Below are 16,586 nucleotides of genomic sequence, written 5' to 3'. Positions count from 1 at the left end.
CCAAACAGACTGTTACAGGAGAAAGATTGTTTAAAATGTTAAACATGTATTTCCTAAACTATAAAATTTTGAAAAAAAGAAAAGTTGGATTTGTTTTTGCTAAAGAAAAAAAATACATAAAAAATCTGCATATCCTCTTACCTTTGCAGACGGCGCAGGATTTTTTTGACAAGACACAAATCAGAAATGTTATGATCATGAGACTGAAAACCAAGGTTCCAAAAAAAAGAAAAAAATATATATTGTTGCTCATGAAATCATGTATGCTGTCAACTGAAATGGAAAAAAATCAAGATATATTTTATAATAATATAAAACGTAAAAAAAACTATGCCATTATCTTAAAAAGTGCATTACCTTGAACATCCAGTTTTGTTCCATTTCCAAAAATCATTTTTCCACATTCAGCCACAGCACAGTAATAAAGTCCAGCATCAGAGGAGCTGACGTTCTTCAAGAAACTGTAGACACAACTCTGCAGAGGCTGAGTCTCTGTACCCCCGTCACAGTCACCATCACTGCTGCTTCTGGTGTAAATAAAAGTGGGGTTGGAATCATTTTTAGTCTTTCTGAACCAGAACAGTCTCTGTTCTTCTGGACATGCTTCATTTTTAAACTCAGAGAGAACTGAACACTGCAGAGCCACAACGTCTCCTGCAGAAACCGGATCAACAGAACTTTGAACGACTGCAGAAACTTGAGAGTCTGGTCCTGGAAAAACAATAAAAAGACAGTAAGACCAAAGAAATAGAGCAAAAATATTATCAAAATTGTTTTACGTATTTACCTTTAATTTCAAGAAACACTGCCTTCAAAAAGTTTATTTGGTAGCCTTCAAGTGTTAAGCAGTAATAAAAGGCAGAGTCACTCGGCTTTGCTTTTGCAATGTGTAGAAAACATCTTCCATCTTCATTAGTGGTTGTAAAGTGAGCAATCTTGCTAAATTCGTCACTTTTGCCAAATTTTTTTCCTACGATTTCAGGAATTTTTTCGGGAACAATTTTGATCCAGTAAAAAAATCCAAAGTCCAACTGTAAGTTATTACAGAGCAGAGTCACATTGTCTCCTGCGTTTGCAGTCTTTGTTTCAAATCCTTCATCTGAACAACCTAAAATAATTATAACACAACACAATTATTGTTATTTACAATGTAATTTTCTGCATTTTGTAATATTATGAAAGACAATAATTTATTATTATTATTTCATTTACTTTTGAAAGTCAATAACAATCTCAACATTTCTACACATACTTACATCCAAGTTGAAGTATCAGCAGTGTGAAAAGTACGACATGCATTTTCTGGACTATTTATTCTCTGGTCTGCAGATGTCTTATGTCGCGTTAGAGGATGATTTTCTTTTTTGTAGCAATAAAAAATGGGAGGGAACAATTTTAGAATGAACTGATTGGCTGCTAATCAAACTGCCATCTCAGTTACAACCCCAGTGGAAATATAACAAGCAAAACTTTCCATTAGTTAAAAACAACATCATTAGAATATTCTTGTTGTCTCACTGTGATGGCTTTGGCTAAAAAAAAGATTAATCATAATTGTATTTTGTTTTAAAATGCTTTGAAAAGCAATAATTATTGTATTGAACACAGTTTGTATGTGTAATTAGATTTTTTTTTTTACCTGCATTATTTTTTTATGGAAGGTAGAAACTACAATAGATAAAGTGGCTGATTTTTCTCTTTGTCTGTCAATTTATTACTATTGTCAATTTTTCTTCAAATTTTTTCCTTTTTTAAGGGATGATGCAGTAGCTTACACTACAGTTTATTATGTGCAGCAGAGCCCAAAAGGGCTGTCACATATGAAGGAAAAATACATAAACAGCTGTATAGAGACCTCCACGCATCAAAGGGGTAGAGCTCTTTTGGTTTTACGGCATCCCTAAAATCCGGTGACCACCACCACCAAATTGCCAAGTTGGTCTACTGGAACTTTGCATGATTATTATGAAAAGATTTTCCCAGTACAGGGAACTGTGTCTGAATGACAACCACTTCCATGGTGTTTCTGTGTGTCTGTGGCTGAGTTTAAAGGCACACTATATCGTATTAATCTGAAGGGGGGGGGGGGTAAGATTAGGAGACCTTTTTCATTTTTTTTTGTCTCATCAAACATAACCAGGATGGAGTCTGCTTGTCCCTCCACTGTTGGCCACCACAAACATCCATCCCAGAGTTGGTTCAAACACTAATACTGACTTTATTGCACAGATTTAATGGATTTACTGTCACATTCGCCGCGGTACGAGGTGCGTTCAGAGGCTATGTGGAATTTCCGCACTTATGCGCTCACTACTGCTGCATTCAGGTGCGCTGAGGATTTCTAGCATTTGCTCACATTGACTTCAGCTAACACAAATACATACTCGTTTGGGGTTACATTTCCTTATAACACACAAAGATATAACACACTGATCTGCAAGATTACACACAATTATTTATTTATTTATTTCTATATAAGCATGCTTTTTTTATATCCATGACATAAAAAAACTTATTGTCTGATTGCTGAAAACAATCAGAGTATGTTGTTGTAATTATATATATATATATAGATATTTATTTATATTCATCCCTAGTTTTAATCTTCACTCTTCTGTGGTAGATTGCAAACACATTTATAATTTGAACAAAGTTAATTTCTTAGAAAATGTTCAAGTTGTTAAAAAAATGAGGGCTTTAAAAAGGGGTACGTGTTCATCAAAAGGTTCAGAGAAAAGACGTGTGTTTGTTGAAATGACATTACATTTCTGTCATGTTATAAATCCTGACAAAAGACTACACTTTTAATTATTAGTTTTTTATTTTTGTGAGAGAATAATCATGAACTGAAACGTTCTAAATAAAGGAAATAACGTTTTTGAGAATCATATAACTTTTTTTAGAGAAATGTTTGGTAGTAGAAATCTGATAGGGTTAGTAGACTGTGGATGTTGTTACTAGTCATAACTAAAAATGTGCCAATGATTGGATAGAAGACAGCGACCATGAGCTGATTGTTCTTCTCTGAAGTAGAGATCAGTATAGGGCATGTTAATTTGCATTTTCAAATCATAGATGTTTTTTTACTATCAACATTTTTAGAAAGTTTTATTTATATATTATGTTTGTGTGTCTTTTGCCTGCGATTATTCACAATAAACTTTTGAGTGGTGTTTATAAAAAAGACCACAAAGCTCTACAGAAAGCTGCTGATACACCTAAATAAAGATGGAATAAAATATTCATAGTCTTAGTAGCATCTGAAAGAGATAACAGATGTGTCATGATGTCAGCTGACAGTTAATCCTAAAAGTTCAGGCACCATAACCATCATGATTCATTCAAACTTGCATGTACCACCAATATCCATCCGTGGGACCACAAGTAGAAAAGAGGATGGAGAGGAAATAGTCAGAGGACAGAGGACTTCATCTACTCTTCCTCTGATCAGACCAACTTGGTCTTTCAAGAATCAGACACCTCCAGCTCATCAAACACCTTCAGAGCAGCAATGTTTGTGCAGAGGAGGACCAGGTGGAGAAAGAGGAAGTGGCAAAAAGAGTAGACAGGAAGTCAGGGTCCCGCCACACAAACAGCAAAAGAAAAGAACAAGAGGAAGGCTACAAGGAAGTGAAAACATATTTAAACGAATGTAAGTAAAGTGAACTACTGGTAAATTAAACAAGACTAACTAACAAGACCACTAACTGACTGACTTTCACATAAACGTCTGTCTGCATTTGTTAACCGGGTAATTTTTCATGATTTTCTTGGTTACTCCAAAAAACCCATTCACATATACAGACTGTCTTTACTCTGTGTATCTGAATATATGGTAGCTGGAGGAAGAAACACTTCAGGACAATTCAATAGGTTATTTTTACTCAGTGCAATATTTTAAAGGATATTAAAATGTTCGGCCATTGTTTGGTGTGTCAACACTGAATAGGAGACTTACAAACAAAACAAGATAACTTACTTATGAATATTTGGAAATAAAAAAAAAAAACTTTTATATTAGCATCAGCATTTGATTAAAAGTATTTTTGTTATGGTAGAAATAAAATATGTGGAGAAGTAAAAATATGTGGGTGTTCCTTAAACTGCTGTCCCAGAATTCAACATGTGAACTGTAAAAAGGAAAACTGACCAATCAGTTCAAAATGTGAAAAAAGTATGCATATGTATACTTTTTATTGTACTGGAGTGAAGAGTTGTGTTTTTTTAGGTAGTCAAAAGCTGAGGGTCAGGTCAATCAGACCCACTCAAAATAATATGACGTGATAAACGGGCAAATTAAATAAAAAATTCATCAAAAAGTAGAGAAACAAAAACAATGGAGTGATAAATTCCCTAGTAAAATATAAATCAATAAAGTGCTATAGTAAAATGAAATAATTTTAAATGTTACCATTTAAAAATATGACTATTACTGATTTTTTCTTAGTTGTTTGGTTTATTTAGAATCACACATTCCATTTTTATATGATAAATTCAGTTCAGTTTTATTTATATAGCCCAATATGACTAAACAATTGCTTCATTGGGCTTCATAAAGCTTATTGTACAGAAGCAGAAGTTCGATCATAAAATATAAACAATAGCTGATTGCTAAACTTAACAGACTAAACTAAACTGGTAAACCTGCCTTAAGACCCTTTTTCTATGTAAGGAAAAACTCATTAAAAAAATGATTCCAGGAAAAAGGAAGAAAAAGGTGCTTGTTTATTTTCAAGTACTTAAGGTTACAGATTAATAAAGACAAAAGCTTCTGGGTTTTTTAACGTTATAAAACAAATCACCAGCACATCCCCTGATATTTAAACTGACAAAAAAATATAGAAGCAATGTAACAATTATAGCTTTTTATTTTGATGAGAAGTCATACAGAGAAATACTTTATTACAAATCTGGGTACACATCATTTAAATGTCATGCTTGATAGTTTTTAAACTTTAGATTTTAATGGAATTAGATCAACAACACAGAAAACATTTTGGTGACGGTTTTAGACAAATATCAAATGTAAAGCTTGTTAAAAAAGGATTTTAGATTTTTCCACTCAGTTCTGTTATAATACTATACATACATCATTGACTCCATCCGGTATGTTTTCATTTTACTGTAGACGGCCTCGTCCTTTGCTGCTGCTTTTCTCTGTCTTGTCAGCTTTGTTCTTAGTAAAGACTGCTATGGTGAGAGTTGTAGTTTGTTGTTTTCTCTGTAATCAAGAAAATTCAAATTTTTTAAGTTATACAAAAAAACAGATGAATTACTTCAACCAAATATAAATTCCTTACCTCCTGGTATTCAGCCGTTGCTTTACAGACCAAACACGCTGCTTTAGTAAAAGAACACGGAAATAATATTTCAAATATAGTTTCTAAATTAGGAATAATTGCAATTATGCAAAATTCTACACATCCTCTTACCTTTGCAGACAGCGCAGGATTTTTTTGACACAACACAAATCAGAAATGTTACGATCATGAGACCGAAAACCGAAGTTACAAAAGACAGAAAGAAAAATTCATTGCTGCTCATTGAATCTTGTGTGCTGTCAACTGAAAGAAAAATCCCAAAATAATATTTCACAATATGTCTTAAAAATTGTGTAATTTTTAAATTAAGTAATTTTATGAAAAAGTACATTACCTTGAACATCCAGTTTTGTTCCATTTCCAAAAATCATTTTTCCACATGCAGCCACAGCACAGTGATAAAGTCCAGCATCAGAGGAGCTGACGTTCTTCAAGAAACTGTAGACACAACTATGCAGAGGCTGAGACTCTGTACCCCCATCACAGTCACCATCACTGCTGCTTCTGGCGTACATAAAAGTGGGGTGAGAATCATCTTCAGTCTTTCTGAACCAGAACACTCTCTGTTCTTCTGGACATGCTTCACTTTTAAACTCAGAGAGAACTGAACACTGCAGAGCCACAACGTCTCCTACAGAAACCGGATCAACAGAGCTTTGAACGACTGCAGAAACTTGAGAGTCTGGTCCTGGAATAAAAAAAAATAAATAAAGACTAAAAATCAAAGTATAAAAATGATCACAGAAAACTTTTCCTTATTTTTATTAAACAAAACATTTGACCTTCCCTAATTAAGTTTTCAAAGCTATAGGATGTTCAATAAAAATCAATACTCACCTTTAATTTCAAGAAACACTGCCTTCATAAAGAATCTCTCAAAGCCTATGGTTTTTAAGCAGTAATAGAAGGCAGAGTCACTTGTCTTTGCTTTTGCAATTTGAAGAATACAATTTCCTTCATCTTGTTTGGTTGTAAAGTGACCAATCTTGGTCTCTTTGTCATCATTACTGAATCCTTTTCCTACGAATTCAGGCATTTTTCCAGGAACAACTTTGATCCAGAAAAATATTCCAAAGTCCCGGCTTTCACTGTAACAGGACAGGGTCACATCGTCTCCAGCATTTGCAGCCTTTGTTTCAACTCCTTTGTCTGTACAACCTAAAATAATTTTAACACACACAAGAATTATTACAGTATATTCAATAAATAATTTATAGTTGGTCAAACTATGCAAAAAGACAATAACTGTTAATTATTATTACTCTTATATTGAAGCGCTGACATTTCTACACATACTTACATCCAAGTTGAAGTAACAGCAGTGTGAAAAGTACGACATGCATTTTATTCTCTGATCTGCAGATGTCTTATGTCGCGCTAGAGGATGATTTTCTTTCTGTAGCTATAAAAATGGGAGGGAACTATTTTAGAATGAACTGATTGGCTGCTAATCAAACTGCCATCTCAGTTACAACCTCAATGGAAATATAACAAGCAAAACTTTCCATTACTTACATAAAACATCATCACTAGAATATTTTTTTTCACCTCACACTGGTGGATTTGGCTGTCAACAAGAACTGAGATCTATATATATATATATATATATATATATATATATATATATATATATCGTGACAAAATACTTTGAAAATCAATTTTTATTATGTTACAGAATGTATGTAAATAGCCGTAAATAATCTAGGTGAAAAATAAAAATGTAAAAAGAAATGGACCAGCTAAAAACTGCAGACATTTGTTTTATCCAAAACCATTTCTAAAAGATGATCAAAGCAAGCAAAAAAAAATCTAAGCTAGAATGAACACATTTATATACATCTCCCCAATATCCTCCTAAACATCTTCCTTTTCTCTTTCTCTCCCTTGTGAGGGCTAACCTTGGTGACATTTTTCTTGTGACTTCTCCCCAGGGGGCAGCTGCTTAATTTTGGGGGTTGAGTTGCTGTGGGGTCCTGGCCCCTCCTCACAATTCTTGGAGAGCCCTTTGACATCAATTATTTTACTGGATAAAACAAGGTGTTGACAAACCAATAGAAAACGTCTTACATCTGGTCCTTGCGAAATGATGCCAAACCCCGTCACCATGGCTTCCTCTTTATCTGCTGCAATTTTGTAACCCGTTGACAGTGATTGGTCCGAATTGGTCTAAGTCATGTTTTTAGGGGAGCTACTGTTGCCAATTATAAGTTTGCTTGCTCGAAGATCACATCCCTTCTACTGAAAGTAAGGTCACTATTCTCGACTAACCCGTCACTCTGGAATACCTTGTGCCTTCCATGTGGTCAAGCAACAGTTCTGGTGTCCATGATAGACCAGGGTGTCCAAGAGTATGCCTTGGACAGCAGATTCAAGTCATCCTGTAACTCTCCTGCCGGTCAGTTACATCCTCTACTTGTACCTAGGAGATCTTGGCCTCGTTTTTCTTTTGAATTTGTTACTAGGTTGTCACTGTCTTGGGGCCACATCATGGTTCTCACCACAGTCGACGGATTTTCCAAGATGGTCTATTCCATCTCCATGCCTAAACCTCCTTCTGCTAAAGACTCAGCCCAGTTATGCTTGATCATGTATTTCAGGTTCATGACCTCCTTCAGTAAACCATGTCTGATAGAGTTATCACCAGGTCCTGGTTAGAGTTTTGTCTGCTGCTCGAGATTTGTGTTAGTTTGTCCTCAGGATTCCACCTCCAGTTTAATGGTCAGACTGAGAGACTCAACCAACAACTGGCAACATCACTGTAGATCCTATGTAGTTGAGACCCTTCCTTATGGGCACACAATGCGGTCTGGGTAGAATATTCTGACAACACCCTCCCATCCTCTGCCACAGGGCTTTCATCTTTCACAGTGGTCTACAGCTATCAACCTCGCCCTCTTTGGACCCCAAGAGATGGATATGCTTGTTCCACCTGCCATGGCATTGCTACAAGTAGGACTGCCAGATGGGTGTTGCTAAGAACTGCTGAGACCTAAAGAGGTATACTAACAAGAGATGTTCTTAGGCTCCCCGCTATACCATGGGGTATAGGGTCTGGTCCTCAGTGAATCTGCCTCTGCAAGTGTGGAGTTGCAAGCTGGTGCCACGTTTTGTTGGACCTTTCTCCATTTGCAAGGTTGTCAACCCCGTGACAGTTCGCTTTCAGTTACCTAGACTACTCTGGTCTCTCAGAGTAAAAGTCCAAGTAAGAGACCAACAACCTCATACCACCCGATCCCCATCAGTCACCATATTCACTGATTATGGTCCAGTTTACACTGTTTGTTGGTTGCTCCAATCCAGGTGCGGGAGCAGAGATTCCTTGTACCTGGTGGATTGGGAGGAGTCTGGTTTTAAGGAAGGATCATGGATGCCAGACTGATTCATTCGGGATCTGATTGCTGACTTACGGGGGATCATTTGGTGACAAACATTGAGGGGAGGGGGGCTTTGGAAGATATGCCCCACCTTGCTATCCAGTTAATTTTTGCATCTGATTCTCACAGTACTTTAACCAGCCAGTCCCCTAGTCTTATTGTCAGAAAGTTGTCAGTCCTTATCCCACTTTCCTACTCTCCTCCTGTCAAGTTCTTTGGCTGTCCGTCTAATCACCTTGCCTTGCCTTAATCCTTGCTCTCAGTTCTTCCTTTCCAACCTAACCGGACCTCATCAGATTTTGGAACGTTCACTATTCCAAACCTCGACTCCCCCTCTCTACAAGATCTACCCACCCAGACTCTGATCCTCACCCAAGGCTTTTATTTTCTGCTAAAGGTTCCTCTGCTTCAACTTAGACTGCCTTCTTCCACCTTCGCAGTCGCCCAGAACTACTGCAGTCTTTTCATGACCTCCCAGCCAAATAAACTAATGCATCTTGTGTAAACTGTCCATCTGTTGCAGAGAAGGTCTCCCGCCAACACCTTACACTGTGGACTGGCAGTGTTTTCCTCCGGAATCACCAAGCTGCTTGCCAGCCCCATCCACACTCTGAAGACTCGAGTGTTGCAGTCTATTCCATCCATTGTGAAGAATCTAAGCCAGGGGTAGCCAACCCCAGGCCTCGAGTGCCACCTTCCTGCATGTTTTCCAACAAACCCTACTCTGGCATGAAAGAAGGTGGCACTCGAGGCCTGGGGTTGGCTACCTCTGATCTAAGAGATAAATTACTTAACCCATTATGGGGTCCCCCTAAAATTCTAACTTCAATTCTGACATATAGTTTGTAGAGAGGAGTTTTACAGCCTTAACACATTATCCTACTTCGCGGATTGTTTTTACAAACATAACCCCCATGATGATTGTGTACTATGGAAATGCCTTGTGGTATATATCCCACCACCCACAGGGCAACTTTTCAGAGGCCCCTTACACTATCTCTGGTCACATTATAAATCATTTTGGGTATGTGGTTGTATTTTGCCTTCCATCATTTAGCTCTTTTGCTCATGTTTAGGTTTTTTGCGGAACTAATATATTGTTTGGTCACTTTGGTTTTGTTTCTTCCTCCCTTTGTCCATGGAGTTGAAAGACTTTGTTAGGATCACATTTGTTTCCTTGTGGTATAAACATTTGGCTTCTGTATGTTATCATTAGGTCTATTGCATGTTTACACAATTTAGCTGGTTTTTGGTTTGTTAAACATGATGAAACTCATTTAAGACAAAGTTCTTTCACATGTTAGTTAATGTTTCTCTTACAGTTATTGTTATTTTTTAGGTTTTTTAGTTGCAATGTTCTGGTATCAGTTTAAGTAGGTATTCTACCATCATTCATTTATAATAGCATATAAAATAGGTCCTGGGATTCTGTTCTTTGATGTTGGAGGCATAACTGTACAAGACGCCTTACAAGCCTTAGACCAGACTTTGCACAAGAGTCAGTGAAAAGTTGTTGTTTGTAAAAAAAATAAAAATAAATAAAAAAAGAAAAAACCCAATGTGCCTCCTAAATAAATATTTGGCTATTAGTCAAACTCTCACCTCCAGTACCCTGGATTAGACTTTTGAAGGTGGTGTGATCTCACTGCAGTTGGAGCTATCCTTCCAGTCCCCAGCGTTGGTAAGAGGAACCAACAACCAAATCTATCAATTCAAAGGTACTTTCCCCAAACGGCCTCTCTAAGGCGTGCCACCAGAAACAGTACCAAAACATCCATAGACTTACGGTACCCAAGGGGGCTTTACCAATCACCAGCGCCTTGCCATCAAGGAGTTTATCAGTCACCTCTGAGGCCTTAGCTTGTGTGAGGGGCCCACTTCTGGATCTTTGAGCTGTGCTTCCTTAGCAGAAAATCCTTAAAATATTCCTTCTACCTTTTGGTTATGTTCTCATATAGGGTCAACAGCTCACGAAATGCAGAGAAATGATTCCCCCTCATGTGCTTGCTAGCATTTTTTGTGAAACGACTCCACAGAATACCTTCCCACTGACTTTTTGCATAAAATTTATGGGTGCTACATGCACTGATGCATACACATGGTCAAGGTTTGTAAAAATTGAGGAAAAAAATGTATTGATGTTTTTAAACTTTTAATGTTAACAAAGTACACAAACAAAATTAAATGACACAACCCTTAAGCGACCAAAGCAAAAATAAATTCAATAAATGAAGTTTTTAATTAAATATTTTTGACACTCATTAAAAACATATTTTACTACAGAAATGTAAGCAAGAAAGGGATACATCATAGGTTTAACATCAGGTTTCAGTTGTGTTAAAAGATCATACAATCATCACACACATTATTTCCCATTAATTCTCCTCATATACTCTCACATCACTGTAGATGGTCTCATGCTTTGCTGCTGCTTTTCTTCCCCTTCCATTGACAGCTTTCTTCTTGGCAAAGACTGTTGTAGCATAAACCACATTGACTTGATTTATCTAATAAAACAAAATCAAGAATAAAGAATTTTATGGAAAAGCACAAATTGGATAAAACATTTACAGCCAAATGTAATTTCCTTACCCTCCGGTTCTGCCGTTCATCATTGACTGTTTCAGAGGTTGCTTTACAAGCCAAACAGACTGTTTCAGGAGAAAGATTGTTTAAAATGTTAAACATATATTTCCTAAACTATAAACTTTTGTAAAAAAGAAAAGTGGGATTTGTTTTTACTAAAAAATACATAAAAAATCTGCATATCCTCTTACCTTTGCAGACAGCGCAGGATTTTTTTGACAAGACACAAATCAGAAATGTTATGATCATGAGACTGAAAATCAAGGTTCCGAAAAACAGAAAAAAGTATATATTGTTGCTCATGGAATCATGTGCGCTGTCAACTGAAATGGAAAAAAAAATCAAGCTATATTTTTTATTAATATAAAACTTAAAAAAAAACTATGCCATTATATTAAAAAGTAAGTTACCTTGAACATCCAGTTTTGTTCCATTTCCAAAAATCCTTTTTCCACATGCAGCCACAGCACAGTAATAAAGTCCAGCATCAGAGGAGCTGACGTTCTTCAAGAAACTGTAGACACAACTCTGCAGAGGCTGAGCCTCTGTACCCCCGTCACAGTCACCATCACTGCTGCTTCTGGTGTAAATAAAAGTGGGGAGAGAATCATCTTCAGTCTTTCTGAACCAGAATACTCTCTGTTCTTCTGGACATGCTTCACTTTTAAGGTTAGAGAGAACTGAACACTGCAGAGCCACAACGTCTCCTGCAGAACCCGGATCAACAGAACTTTGAACGACTGCAGAAACTTGAGAGTCTGGTCCTGGAAAAACAATAAAAAGACAGTAAGACAAAACAAATAGACCAAAAATATTTTTAAACTTGTTTTATGTATTTACCTTTAATTTCAAGAAACACTGCCTTCAAAAAGTTCATTTTGTAGCCTTTAAGTGTTAAGCAGTAATAGAAGGCAGAGTCACTCGGCTTTGCTTTTGCAATGTGTAGAAAACATCTTCCATCTTCAATTGTGGTTGTAAAGTGAGCAATCTTGCTAAATTCGTCACTTTTGTCATATTTTTTTCCTACAATTTCAGGAATTTTTTCGGGAACAATTTTGATCCAGTAAAAAAATCCAAAGTCCAACCGTAAGTTATTACAGAGCAGAGTCACATTGTCTCCTGCGTTTGCAGTCTTTGTTTCAAATCCTTCATCTGTACAACCTAAAATAATTATAACACAACACAATTATTGTTATTTACAATGTAATTTTCTACATTTTGTCATACTATGAAAGAAGACAATAATTTATTATTGCTATTTAATTTAATTTTGAAAGTTAAAAACAATCTCAGCAGTATTACACATACTTACATCCAAGTTGAAGTATCAGCAGTGTGAAAAGTACGACATGCATTTTCTGGACTATTTATTCTCTGATCTGCAGATGACTTATGTCGCTCTAGAGGATGATTTTCTTTTTTGTAGCAATAAAAAATGGGAGGGAACAATTTTAGAATGAACTGATTGGCTGCTAATCAAACTGCCATCTCAGTTACAACCTCAATGGAAATATAACAAGCAAAACTTTCCATTACTTACATAAAACATCATCACTAGAATAATGTTCCTATTTCACATAGAGGTCTTTGGCTGTGAACAAGTGCTAAAACTGACTGCAAATACGATTTTAAACAAAGCCAGAGTGAAAACATGTATCTGCATTTCCTTAGTCTCCTCCTACACGTCTTCCTTTCCTTTTCCTCTCCCTCGTGGGGGCTAACTTTTGGTGGTGTTGGATGTGCGATTTCTTCCCAGGGGGGCAGCTGTATGGTTTTGGGGGTTGAGTTGCTGTGGTGCCCTCCCTCCTCACAGGACTTGGAGATACCCCTCTGTTTTTGTCTGGCTGCAATAATAGGAAACCACAGGTGATTTGTGATCTGAGTGTCTTTTAATACATAAATGCAAAATGTCTGTCTAATGTTTAGCTTTAAAAACAATATGATTATCAGTAGAAAAATGATATAATAATTAATCTCAAATAATTTCTAATGATGAAGCAATCTGAGTGATGTTGATTTCAGTTACCACGAACATTCATATAAAGAGAAATCTTTTTTTTCATCAGTGATTCACTTTTTTCATAAAGTTTACAAAATTCATAGATTTCCTTCCTTGAGTACCAGTTATCTCTGATCAGCATCACGTCGCATTACAAGAACTGTCAGGATATTGTTTCCCACAATGCATTGTTTCGTAGTCCTGGCTACATGTATTCAGTGCAGTACCAAATTTCCACTTACAGCTCACCTAACCAGACGCCTATACACCTGCCCCCCTCTCCCAATACTTTTGGGACGGTGCACATGTGACATTGGAGGAAAAAACTAACCAGCATACACAGCACACCAATCGATCTGCGTTCGCCTGGCTCATCTCAACGATGTTTAATATCTTCAAGGATATTAGTAAGATGTGTGAATCAATCTTACAATAAACAGTACAGTGGTTCCTAATTACATATATATACATTCACCCTCTTTTATTACTTAATTTTGCACCTTTATTTTTTTCTACTATCTTATTGACAGTAGACAATTGCCAATCAGTCTTCTCAGTGTCTCACTACAGAATATGTTCACCTTGTCAAATTGACATAAGTCATCAATCAGAAGCAGTTTTGATTCGATATTGGACTTATTTTTCTATGAAGCTTTGAACTTTGAGAGTTTAAGCAAAAGAGAAATATGTTAAAATGTTCATGTCTGTCTGAGAGAAGTGTAGAAGGTGTGTAGTGAGGACTTATATAACCTTAAAATATATTTATTAACACATTTATATGGATATAAACAAATCAGAAAGAGTTAAAGACTTTTCATTTAAAATATGAAATATTTGGGTATTTTAAAATACAAACAGCTGTGTTGAATTTGTCATGTGTTGAATTTATTTTTGCTTCGGTTGCTTTCAGGATGTTCCATTTTGAAAACATGTTTTTAATTCTAGTTTGTTAGTATTAAAAGGCTGAAACATCAAAATGTTTTTCTAAATTTTTACAAATCTTTTTTATTTACCAAAAAATTAATAAAGAAAGAAAGAAAGAAAGAAAAGCTTTTTTGGACATAAAATTGTGCTATTATTTCTTCACCCTAAAAAATATTATTTAGAAAGAAAACTTTGAATTGAAAATGGGATTCTAGACAGAAACACACACACACAAAATTAAAAACTCAAATATTTTTTAAAAGTTTTTTTTAGGAACATTTGCACAACAATTAAAATACTCTGACTTTTAAAACTATCATACACTCATAGAAAACATTTGTTATTACAGATGTTTTTGTAAGGCAGTTTAATTCGTTGGTTTGACATCACTTCTTTTAACTTCAACTTTTGAGAAATAAAAATGTGAAAAATGATAATAAAACAGTTTTAGGCAAATGTCAAATGCAAATCTTGAACAAATTTTCTTGCTCAATTCTGTTAAAAGATCATACAACCACCATAGATATTATTTACCATGAATTCTCCTCATACACTCTAACATCACAGTAGACGGTCTCATCCTTTGCTGCTGCTTTTCTTCCTCTTGCCTTGACGGCTTTCTTCTCGGCAAAGACTGTTGTAGCATAAACCACATTGTCTTGATTTATCTAATAAAACAAAATCAGAGTTAAAAACATTGTTTTGTAAATGCTCAAAGTAAATAAAATATTTTCCGCCAAATATAATTTTCTTACCTTCTCGTTTTGCTGTTCATCGTTGATTGTTTCAGATGTTGCTTAAAGGGCCAAATAGACTGTTTTAGTAAAAGAATGTTTAAAATGTAAAAAAAGCTATGTAATAAACTACAAAATTCTGCAAAAGAAGCAGAACGATATGTTTTTCCTGACAGAGATACATGCTAAAATCTGCATATCCTCTTACCTTTGCAGACAGTGCAGGATTTTTTGACACAACACAAATCAGAAATTATCATGAGACTGAAAACCTAAGTTCCAAAAAACAGGAAAAAAATATATATCGTTAATTCTGACATGAGTGTCGTGAACTAAAATGGAAATAGTTTACTTTATTTAACTAACCTCCAAAGCTAACCTTAAAAACTGCCACTTTTGATTATTCTGAATGTTGCACCTTTATTCAACCAGATCAAAATACAGCCTAAGCTTAACACAATCTGATTCACAGCCAGTGATGTGAAGTAATTCTTGCCAAATTTGAGCACTACAAAAAAAAAAAAAAGTGAGGATCCTTAGTACCAGGGGTTGCTGGTTCATTTTGGGGTTGTTGCCGCAGTTGTCGCCCTTGTGGGGCTGATCGGGGTCTGACTGCAGCTTCATGGTTGTGGAGTGGACCCCTTTCCTGTCCCGGTCTGGATAGGTGGCAATGTTCCTGTGGCTGAGCTGGCTCCTGGTATGAATAGATTCCCAAAATACTGTTTCCAGCCAAGCCTAAGTTTTTTTTTTCTTTTTTTTCTTCTTTTTTTAAATTGACTTCTATAAGTATTCACTGTATGTGGAGTCATGTATTTTGTGTGTTAATGGAGGTAGGGTGCATTGAGTTTTTTCTATTTTTTTATTGATTTATTTATTCGTTTGTTTCTGTTTTTAATTGTAAAGCGCTTTGAGCTGTGCAAGTATGAGAAGCACTTTTTTTTAATAAATAAAATTTGACTGATTGGTTGAATATGTTGAACTCCTCAAAAGCAACACTTGTAAAAGCAACAACACAAATATTCAGCGTCTATAATAAGTTTTCCTCTGAGATTTCTGTGTGGTTTGCTATAGTGCTAGAAATCTAGTTCCATTGAAAAGGTTTGAATGCAACAGCCCACTACAAGACTTCGCTCTAAGAATGTTTGCAAAGCAGGCGTGGGGAGGGCAGAATCACAAACAGTAGACGAAAATATGTCAAAGACACATAAAACAAATATTTCTATTTCTGTAAACACTTTCTTTTCAGACATTTAGTTACCCACTCACATTTTACTTTTACTGTGCAACCCAGAGGAAGCCCAGAGGCCTAGAAACCCTGGGGTACCTTCACCCTTTAATGTGGGCAAAAGATATTAACTACAGCACAGTTAGACCTGCGGTTAAAGACATTCTAACAGGAAGCCCATCTGAGCTACAGACTCCACAGGAGGATCATATAGATAAGGTAGAACTGACCTTCTTTTTTTTTGTTTGTTGTTGCTATCTACCTAACAAATTCTGGTGGAGTTGTTGCACTAATGAAAGCTCAGATCTTCACAGATCTTTAGGCAGCTGTAAAGTACCCACAGGAAATTATGACCAGTAGTAACTTCAAGATGGTTGCATCTCTGCACAATTATATTTATGCTTCTGCAATATATATATATAT

General features: G+C 35.9%; 3 protein-coding genes across 3 annotated transcripts; all 3 read right to left on the bottom strand.

Moving 5' to 3' along the window:
• Positions 1 to 1,299, bottom strand: LOC112153586. The gene is made up of 3 exons (XM_036214047.1): positions 1,257 to 1,299; positions 788 to 1,108; positions 1 to 711 (listed from the first exon to the last, which is right to left on the bottom strand). The coding sequence occupies exons 1-3, from the start codon at positions 1,297 to 1,299 to the stop codon at positions 329 to 331; spliced, it is 747 nt and encodes a 248-aa protein (XP_036069940.1). The 3' UTR covers positions 1 to 328.
• A 3,820-nt stretch (positions 1,300 to 5,119) lies between these two features.
• Positions 5,120 to 9,340, bottom strand: LOC112153694. The gene is made up of 6 exons (XM_036214046.1): positions 9,244 to 9,340; positions 6,159 to 6,479; positions 5,656 to 6,009; positions 5,433 to 5,564; positions 5,301 to 5,341; positions 5,120 to 5,221 (listed from the first exon to the last, which is right to left on the bottom strand). Exons 1-6 carry the CDS (start codon positions 9,338 to 9,340, stop codon positions 5,120 to 5,122), a joined length of 1,047 nt encoding a protein of 348 aa, XP_036069939.1.
• A 1,690-nt stretch (positions 9,341 to 11,030) lies between these two features.
• On the bottom strand, positions 11,031 to 12,636 carry LOC112153587. Its single transcript, XM_024283918.2, has 6 exons — positions 12,594 to 12,636; positions 12,122 to 12,442; positions 11,692 to 12,045; positions 11,473 to 11,604; positions 11,288 to 11,346; positions 11,031 to 11,202 (listed from the first exon to the last, which is right to left on the bottom strand). The coding sequence occupies exons 1-6, from the start codon at positions 12,634 to 12,636 to the stop codon at positions 11,071 to 11,073; spliced, it is 1,041 nt and encodes a 346-aa protein (XP_024139686.1). The 3' UTR covers positions 11,031 to 11,070.
• Between the last annotated feature and the right edge of the window lie 3,950 nt (positions 12,637 to 16,586).

The sequence above is a fragment of the Oryzias melastigma genome, linkage group LG10 (genome assembly GCF_002922805.2).
Source record: "Oryzias melastigma strain HK-1 linkage group LG10, ASM292280v2, whole genome shotgun sequence".
Taxonomy (NCBI): Eukaryota; Metazoa; Chordata; class Actinopteri; order Beloniformes; family Adrianichthyidae; genus Oryzias; species Oryzias melastigma.
This window is presented reverse-complemented; position numbering and strand designations above follow the sequence as displayed.